This window comes from Pteropus alecto, unplaced genomic scaffold (genome assembly GCF_000325575.1).
Source record: "Pteropus alecto unplaced genomic scaffold, ASM32557v1 scaffold156, whole genome shotgun sequence".
Classification (NCBI taxonomy): Eukaryota; Metazoa; Chordata; class Mammalia; order Chiroptera; family Pteropodidae; genus Pteropus; species Pteropus alecto.
The window spans coordinates 2,531,302-2,541,570 of NW_006437746.1; the positions used below are offsets into that span (position 1 = coordinate 2,531,302).

The following is a 10,269-nucleotide window of genomic DNA, read 5'->3' on the forward strand; positions in this document are numbered from 1 at the left end:
TGCATTCACTTGTGGAGACATTCCAATCAGAGCGCAGTTGGTGACCACAGATATAACACTCATTGTTTCAAAAGCCAACTAAAAGAAAAGAGAACATGAAATTAAACACCGCAATCGCTGCTTCCATATTTCCTCATCCTTTCTCGTATTGTCCAAAATCAAGGAAAAAGCCTTTCTTTAGTTCTAAATATTCCAAGTACATTTTAAACTTTTTTTTCTAAAATGCCTTATTTTCTTTAGCTAAAAAAAAAAAATAAATAAAAAAAAATAAAAAATAAAAAAAATCCTGTTAGGAGGTATTTGAGATACTTTTGCCTTAAATATCCCCAAGCAGTATATTCTACCTTTCCAATAGGAGGTGGCCAGGATGTATTTGGGATACATCCTAGAAGGGTACGCTGCTAAAGTTACTCTACTCATATCTAAAGGGAATCTGAAATTAGGCCACTAGAGAAAATCACATTTAACACGATTTCAAATAGAACTTATTCTGAGAAATTATCCTTCTACAGATCACACACCACATCTGGTTCAGCTGTACTTGAGGCACTAGTCACAATGGCCTCCCTTTGGCAGCATTTCTCAAGTCGCCTGTAGAACTTCAGAAAAACACAGATGCCAGGCCCCACTGAGACCTATCAAACAGACTCTGATGCGGGGTCCCCTGGAGTGGACCGTGTGGCATGGTGTGACCATTGCTCGCTTTTCTTCCTTCCCCCTTTTCTCTTCCCTTCACTTCCATCTCCTTCCCTTCCTTTCCTTATGTACAACACTACTGAATAACTTACCTACTCATTGCAAGAAATACAATTAGTACTAGAAATACAGATTTTTAAAAAAGCAAAACATGATTGAGCTCAAACTTAATAAAATCTTGTCCAGTGGAGAATTTCTATCATCTTATTTATATTTTAAGAATCCTTTGTGTAATCTGATTATTTTTTCCAGTTTTCTTGACAACAAATCTACTTAGGACTTTATCTTCTCTTTAAATTGCTTAAAATTTTAATTTGTTTATTATAATTATATTCCCATAGTTCAAAAAATCACACATTTGTCTTTCTCCCCCTTGCCAGCTCCTGTTCTTCCAAGATAATCAGTTATTTTTTTCTTAGGTAGCTTTCTAGATACTTTGTATGCAAATACCAGCAAACTTGTATACTTTCTTACTCTCTTCTCAGCATAATACACATTGTCGGTCCCCTTGCTATTGTCACTTAAAATGTCTTGGAGGATATTCTGTGTCATACTCAAAGACTCCCCTCATTCTTTGTCACAACTGCTTAAGTATTTCATCACACAGATGTATCAGAATTTATCTAACCATTTCCTTATTGGTGGGCATTAGTTGTTATTACAAACAACTCTTACTCTTTATCTTTATCATTATCTTCTTTCTGCTTGTTTTGGGTTTATTTTGTTGTTTCTTGTTTCTTGAGTAGGAGCTTAGATTATTGATTTGAGACTTTTCTTCTTTTCCAGTGTATGCATTCAGCACTGCTGTAGATGTGTCTCACAAATTTTGATATATTTTCATTTTCAATCAGTTCAATGTATCTTTTGATTTCACCTAACATTTTCTCTTTGATCCATGATTATTTACAAATGTGTTATTTAGTTTTCAAGTGTTTGGGGATGTTTCTGTTATCTGTTATTGATATCTAGTGTAATTCCATCATGGTCAGAAAATATACTGTGCATGATTCCAATTCTTTAAAAATCATAAAGTTTGTTTTATGTCCCAAGAGATGGTCTATCTCATTGAATGTTCTGTAAGCACTTGAAAAACATATGTGTTGTTGAATACTATGTTCTATAACATCAACAGATTTTGTTATTTGATGGTGTTGGTGAGTTCTTCTATATCCTTGCTGATTTTCTATACAGTGTTCTGTCAGTTGTTTAAAAAGTGATGTTGAAGTCTCCAACAAAACTTGTGGATTTATCTATTTCTCCTTTCAGTTCTATTAAGTTTTTGGTTCACATATTTTAAACTTTGTTTGGTACATACATATTAAGATTACTAAATCTTTTTGGTAATTTGACCCTTTTATCATCACAGAATGTTCCTCTCTGGTAATTTTCTTTGCTCGGAAGTCTACTTTAACTATTAATATAGCCACACCTATTTCCTTTTGATTAGTATTTCCATATATATCTTTGTCTATCCTTTTACTTTCGATCTGCTTATATCATTATATCTGCACTGAGTTTCTTATAGACATATAGTTGGGTTATGTGTTTTAATTCACTCTGCCAACCTCTGTCTTGAACTGGTGACTTCAGACTCTTTGCAGTTAATGTAACTATTGATATGCTAGGACTTAAGCCTGCCATTTCTTTTTCTGTTTGTTCCCTGTTGTTTCATTTATGTTTTCTTTTTCTTGTCTTATTGTGGGTTACCTCAACATTTTTTGGTATTCCATTTTGATTTATGTATGTTTTTGAGTGTATCTTTTGTATAACTTTTTAGTGGTTGCTCTAGGTATGTTTCATATATATACACTATATACATATATTTTATATATGTATACTTTTTTCGGTTTACTTATGTTGTCATTTATCAGTTCAAGTGAAATATAGAAACCTTACCTTTTACCATTACCTATTTATAATACAATTCTTAATTTCTTAATATTTTCTCTACATATATTTAGAATTATTAGTGTTTTTGTTTGTTTCAACTATCAAACATAACTTTAAAGATTCAAAGAGAAGGAAAATCTATTGTATTTACTTGTATTTTTATTTACCATTATTTTTTTCTTCCTAATGCTCCCAGATTCCTACATTCAACATTTCCTTAGAGAACTTTAGTCATACTTTTAGGATAGGTCTGTTGACAACAGATGATCCTTTTGATTTCACTCTGAGAGTGTCTTGATTTCCTCTTCACTCCTGAAGGATATTTTCTCTGAATATAAGATTCTGTATTGCCAGTACTTTTCTTTAAGCACTTGGAAAATACTGTCACGCTTTCTTCTAGCCTCTGTGGTTTCTAATGAGAAATTGGCTGTAATTCTAATTGTTTTTCCCCTAAAAATGCTATTTCTCTCTTAGTACTTTAAAAAATTTTTTTCTTTGTCTTTAGTTTTCAGATGTTTAATTATGATGTGTTTTGGCACGGACTTCTTTGGGTTTATCCTGTTTAGGATTCGCTTGACTTCTTGAACCTGTAGTTTTAGGTCTCTTGCCAAATCTGAAAAGTTTTGGCCTTATAACGTCAAGTACTTTTTTGGCCCCTCCCTCTTTCTCCTTTCCTTCTGGAACTCCAATAACAGCTGTGTTAGATTTTTTGTTAGGTCACAGATTTCTGAGGCTATCTTTACTTTTTCAGTCTATTTTCTCCCTGTTCAGATCGGGGAATTTCTATAGTTCTATTTTCCAGTTCCTGATTCTTTCCTCTATCCCTTCCATTCTGCTACTGCACCCTGCCACTGAGTTTTTATTTCAGTTACTATATTTTCCACTCCAAAAATGTTCATTTGATTCTCCTTTATGGCTTTTATTTCTTTGTTGAAATATTCTAATTCCTTCTATTTTTTCATCTGTCTTAGGTATGTTTATAATTGCATGCTGCAGCATTTTTATCATGGCTACTTTAAAATCTTTGTCTGACATTTCTAATATCTATGTCATCTTGGTGGTGGCATCTGCTGTCTTTTTTTCTTTCAGTTTGGTATCATCCTGATTCTTCATATGACAAGTGATTTTTTAATGGAAACATGAATATTTTGGGTGCTATAAGACTCTAGATTTTATTTAAACCTTTTGTTTTAGTTGGTTCCTCGGATACCACTGCAGCATGGGAAAGGGGGTCGATATCTTGTTACATGTCCGGGTTTTTCATTTGGACACCACCGACACCCAAGGAAGAGAGGGGGGTGCTGCTTATTGCTGGGCAGTGGTGAGATTTCTGGCTTCCCATTAGACCTGCTGATACCTCCTTTGTTGAGAGAAGTACGAATGCCTCATTTGTGCTCCCATGTGGCCTCTACTGTCCTGGGTGGTGGTGAAAGTCCTGACTCTCCACTAGGCTTTCTCTGAGACCACCCAGCAGAGACTGAAAAGGGAACCACGTTACTGCCAGGTAGGAGTGAAAGTCCAAGCTCCCCATGTGATCACCACTGACTCTGCCCCCAGTGAGTGACGTCCTGGCTGGCCACTCTCCTAGAACACTGTCAAAGTTTTACACCTGAAAGGAGTCATAGAGATTATATTTTACCTCTCTCACCCTGACTCCCAATTTTAAAAATAAGAAAAGCAAGGCCCAGAGAAAGCTATGACTATCTGAAGTCACATGGCTAGTTTGTGGCAGAGCAAGGATAAAATCCAGTTTTCCCAAATCAATCTTAGGGCTTTTTATTAATCACAATGCCTCATTTTGCTATTTCTTTTAAAGGAATAATTTTTTTCTCAAATAATTACCTGCCATACACCAATACTGGCTGAAGGTTCGGAGAATGGACGTTTGAAGACTCTGCACATTTTTAAGGCATCTGAATTAACTTCAGTGAAGTTATTTATCACAGCGAAGGCAGCTGCTAATGGGTAAACACAGGAGAAAAGGCTCACATAACCAAACTGCAGGAACAACTCCAAGTAATCATCGAAGGTACCCTGAAAATGTGAACCACGAGAAAACAGGCATTGTTTTAATGTCATATAATAGGAATAACCTTTTGTAATACTATCCATGGCATCAGCCTTTAACCCTCCTGCAAAAACAATCTCAGAGTTTCTCCCAATTCCTTCCTCTCAACAATAGAATTTACTTAAATTCAAAGGCAATTTTATATTGAGGTCCCTAAAATAAAGAATGAAAAAATGATTTAGCCACTCATCTTGCATCAAATCATTGAATTATTACACTTTTTCTAAGGTAAACAACAGCAAAGCTAAAGATGTTTACCCTTGACCAAGAAAAAAATCAATGATGTGGCATCACTGTTAGAAATCTTACATGATGGTCCCCTCACATCATGGGCACCCCAGTATCTCAGTCCCTAACCCTCCTTTAAAAAACTGATGGTAGTGATGCCAGCGAAAATGGTAGAGTAAGGACCTCCAGAAGCTCAACCCTCCATAAAAGCAACATCAACAAAAAGGCAACATTTATCAGAAACAATTTTTTCAGTACTCTGGAAATTAACCAAAGGCTTGCAGCAATCTGGGCAGCATTTAGTTAAGAAAACTAGCTCGATCTTGTGGCATTTTCATTTAGCCTCATCTCCTACTCCCCAGCGCTACAGCAGCCTTGAAACATAACATGCATCCTCAGTACCAGAGGGAGCAGAGTGGGGCTGGAGGACATGGAAAGCCACATTTCCAAGGGGAAGTCATTATATGACCTGCCTACTGGTTCCCTGTTAGATGCCACCGAAAAGGCTTTTTCTTTGTTCAACCTCACTGAGTCTCTCCCAGTGCTAAAGACTTCTCCCCAGGAACGTCAGATGAATGTTTTAACATCGGTCTGTCCGAAGTGAAGGGTTGCAGTTGGGGCAAACAGTAGATTAGCCAAGGAGCTCAAAGAGAAAAGCTGCGAAATGACCGGTCCACAGGCGTTTTTGAAAAGCTCCAACATTCTCCTGGGAATTGAGAAGACCAAGCCCATGCACAGGATTATGCATAAGCCCAAGAAAGACTTGAGAAGTCTCTAAGATCTCACCTCCGACCAACGGTGAGGCTCTGCACAAGCAGAAAGTAAATGCTAATGCAGAATTTTAAACTTCCTGCTTACTGTTGAAGGCATGCCCTAACACAAAAACGGGGACCTAATAGACATCTACAGAACATCAACAATACTTATTCTTCTTAAATCCACATGGAACATTCTGCAGGATAGATGGTATGTTACGCCATAAAACAAATCTCTAGAAATTTAAAAGGCTTAAAAATCATACCAAGTATCTTCTCCAACCACAATAGAATGAAATTTGTAATCAATAATAGAAGGAAATTTGGGAAATTCACATAATATGTAGAAATTGAGCAACGTACTCCTTAAAAAAATAACTGAAAGAGGAAATCAAAAGAAAAATTAGAAAATACTTTTGAGATGAATGAAATTGAAGATACAATATACTAAAACTTATGGGATGCTGTGAAAGCAGTGTTCAGAGGGAAATTATGACTGTGAATGCCTTTGTTAAAAAAGAAAAAAGATCTCAAGATAACTGAAAATTTCACCTTAAGAAGCTAGAAAAAGAAGAGTAAACTAAATCTAAAGTAAGCAGAGGAAATAAATAATAAAGATTACAGTGAAATTTTAAAAAAAGACAAAGAATAGAAAAACAATAAGAACAATAAAACCAAAAGTTGTTTTTTTGGAAAAGATTAACAAAATTGCCTAGTTTGTGCAAGGAAAAAAAGAGAGAAAATTCAAATGAAAGAGAGGACATTACTACTAATCTTACAGGGAGTGGAGGTGGGGAGATCTCTAAAAAAAATACTATAAAAATTGTGTGCCAAGAGTAACATTAAATAACCTTGATGAAATGGGTAAATTCTTAGAATGACACAAACTATCAAAAATGACACAAAAAGAAACAGAACACCTAAGCAGAACTTAAGTAAAAAGATTAGTCTGTGATCAAAAACTTCTCACAAAGAAAACCTAGGCCTAGACACCTGCACTAGTGAATTCTATCACTCACTTACAGAAGAATTAAAAACCAATTCTTCCCCAAGTGTTCCAAAAGAAGGAAAACACTTCCCAGCTGATTCCACAAAGCCAGTGTAACCTTAATCCAAAACCAACAAAGATACCACAAGAAAAGAAAGCTACAGACCAAAAACCTATGAGCAGAGATGGAAAAATCCTCAATAAAATACTAGCAAGCTGGATATAGAAACATATTAAAAAGATTATACACTGTGATCAAGAGAGATTTATCCCAGAATTGTAAGGTTGGTTCAAAATATGAATATCAATCCATGTAACACACTATATTAATAGAATAAAGACTATATTTATATACATACCTTTCATACATATAAATATACACAATCATTTCAATAGACACAAAAACAAAATCCAACACCCTTTCATGATTAAAAAAAAAATAAAACTCGACAAACGAGTAACAGAAGGGAGTTTCCTTCACCTGATAAACAGCATCTACGAACACTCACAGCTAACATCATACTTAATAGGGGAAAACTGAAAGCTTCCCCACAAGAACAGGAAAAGGACTAGGATGTCTGCTCTCAAGTTCTTGTCTTCAAGGTTCTAGTCAGTATGATTAAGCAAGAAAAAAAAAAGAAGAAGAAGAAGAATCCGGAGCAGAAAAGAAGTAAAACTATTTCTATTTGCAGAAGACATGATCTTATATACAAAAATCCCTAAAAACCCCACAAAAAATTATTAGAGCTAATAAACAACTTTAGTAAGTTTGCAGGATACAAAATCAATATACAGAAATCAATGGTATTTCTATACAGCGTGAACAATCTGAAAATGAAATTAAGAAATAAATTCTATTTACAATAACAGAAAAAGAACAAAACAGTAATAAATTTAACAAATAGAGTGTAACATTTATACATTGAAAACTATAAATCACTGCTGAAAGAAATTAAAAAGACCTAAATAAGTGGAAAGACAATCCATGTTCACGGATTAGAAGACTTAATGTTAAGATGGCAATACTCTCCGAAGTGATTCAGTACAATTCTGATCAAAATTCCAGTAGTATTTTTTTTTACAGAAATGATGGACAAGATAATTCTAAAATTCAAATGGAATTGCAAGAAACCCAGAACAGCCAAAGTAATCTTAAAAAAAAAAAAAAAAAGCAAGTCGGAGAAATCACGCTTCGTGATTTGAAAACCCACTCAAAGCTACAGTAATCAAGACAATGTGGTATTGGCATAGAACAGAAACAAACCCATATGCGTACAGTCCTATAGTTTTCAACACGGGCGTCAAGATCATTCAAAGCAGAAAGAATGGTCTTTTCAACAAATGGTGCTGCAACAACGGGATATCCACGTGCAAAAGAATGAACTGGGACCCCCTCTTCACACTATCTACGAACATTAACGTAAAAAGGATCAGAGATGTAAGAGCTAAGGCTATAAAATTCTTAGAAGAAAATACAACAGTAAATATTCCTGACCCTGGATTAGGAATGATTTACTTAGATATGACACCAAAAGCATAAGTAACAAAAAAAGAAAGAAATTGGACTTCATCAAAATTAAAAACATTTGTGCATCAAAGACTACTACTGAGAAAATAAAAAGATAACTTACAGAACAGGAGGAGATATTTGCGAATCATGTATCTGATAAGAAATTTATATTCAGAATATATGAAGAAATCTTATAATTCAATAATAAAAAGACAGGTAGGTAATCCAATTAAAAATGGGCAAAGAATATAAATATTTATTTCTCCGAAGAAGAGATACAAATGGCCAAAAAGCAAATGAAAAGATGATCGATATATTTAGGCACTAAGAAAATGCAAATCAAACCCCAGTGAAACTCTACTTCCTACCTACTAGGATGGCTATTATTAAAATAATAAGTATTGGTGAGGACGTAGAAAAAAATGGGACACTCATATATGGCTGGTTGAAATGCAGAATTGGTACCACTGCCTTTGAAAACAGTTCCTCAAAGAGTTAAGCATAAAGTTAACATATGACCCAGAATATGGTAATGTATGTTCATACAAAAACTTGTACACAAATGTTCATAGAAGCATTATTCACAATAGCCAAAAAGTGGAAACAATCTAAATGTCTATCAACTGACAAGTGGATAAGCAATTATACTTTATCCATACAACAAAATATTCTTCAACCATAAAAGGGAATGAAGTATTGACACGTGCTATGGCATGAATGAACCTTGAAAGCATTATGCTTGTGAAAGAAGCCAGACACAAAAGTCCACATATTATATGATTCATTTATATAAATGCCCAGAATAGGTAAATCCACAGATAGAACGTAGATTAGAGGCTACCAGACTGGGGGAGGGTGTGACTGCTAATGGTTATTGCATTTGTTTGGGGATGATGAAAATGTCCTGGAATTAGATAGTGGTGATGGCTATACAACCTTGTGAATTTACTAAAAAACAAACAAAAAAACTAAATTGTACATTTAAAAATGAACTTTATGGTATGCAAATTTTGTCTAAATTTTTTTAAAAAGTTAAGAAAAAAGAAGCTGATAGCAACAAGGAAGCTCCACAGAGACGTAGCAGACGTAGTAGTTACAAAGAAGCCAAAGAAATGAGTTCACAGTAGAAAATAAGGAAACCATAGAAACATGAAGAAATCTCTCTGAAACTATGTTTGAAACCTTTCCAATATGTTAGGTTTAGTCCAAAGGAAGAAAGGATTATGTACAGTCATTATATACCTTCAATTTAAGGCAGAAGAGACGCAAACAGTATGGGGTGAGTTAGTAATCTTTCATAAATGGACAAAAGAGCCTTCACTGAAGCAGGAGGCCTGGGCATCGATGACAGCTGTCACCTGAGTAACATCACCACATGTCAACAGGACACAGTGACATGTTACTCAGATGCCTCACTAGACACATGCTGTTCACAATATCACATTGATCCAGACCTGAGAGAGGCTGAGCAGCGCTCTGTCGTGCCGTGATTGAGTGACAGAGCCAGCCCTCGTGATGCCTAAGGCCACACCTGCCAACATCTAGCACCCTCAGGCCTCCTCATAATCACCCGGTGCACATGCAATGACAATTTCAGTTTAAGAAAAATACTCATCACAATATTCTAAAACAATATTAAACGCTAATTTTTTTTAAATGAATATTAATTATTACTGCATCTCAGAGTCAGTCTCATACCAAGATATGCATTTTAGGCTCAGTAGCCAAGAACTTTAAGTATGAGAGATTCCACTTCTAGTCAGTTTCTTTTATTATTTTACTAAAATAGAAAACACCCAAACGTAATTATAGAGTATGGGGAATGGCAGGAAGTGTCTCTTTCAGATGCTCTGGATGTGTGGATAAAACACAAACCCAGGGATTCTGAGTGAGTCTCACTGACAGTTTTCAAGGCTCACCAAAGAGTAACACCAAACACACATGCTTTGGAAGCTGCCAAATTGATGTTCGGCTGGGGATTCAGTGGTGAGCAGTTTCTAAACCACTCTTTGGTTGCATTTGGCCCTAGAAAGTATTTCCTTACGTTGTGTTGCAGCTTACGGATGTGGTTTTAAAATATGCCCAGTGCTATAGCTGCCATTTATTTCTCTGAAGGGTGAAGTAATCAAGAGTA

General features: G+C 35.2%; 1 protein-coding gene across 3 annotated transcripts in view; it reads right to left on the minus strand.

The window, feature by feature from the left end:
- The window catches only part of ANO10 (anoctamin 10), a 159,230-nt gene that overhangs the window by 116,333 nt on the left and 32,628 nt on the right, over positions 1-10,269 (minus strand). For all 3 annotated transcript variants that reach the window (XM_015591691.2, XM_015591692.2, XM_015591690.2), the window contains exons 10-11: positions 4,429-4,620; positions 1-78 (exon numbers count right to left, since the gene is read on the minus strand). The exon at positions 1-78 is cut by the window's left edge and continues 39 nt beyond it. In XM_015591691.2, the coding sequence (XP_015447177.1) occupies positions 1-78; positions 4,429-4,620 (270 nt within the window). The remainder of the gene's footprint in view (positions 79-4,428; positions 4,621-10,269) is intronic.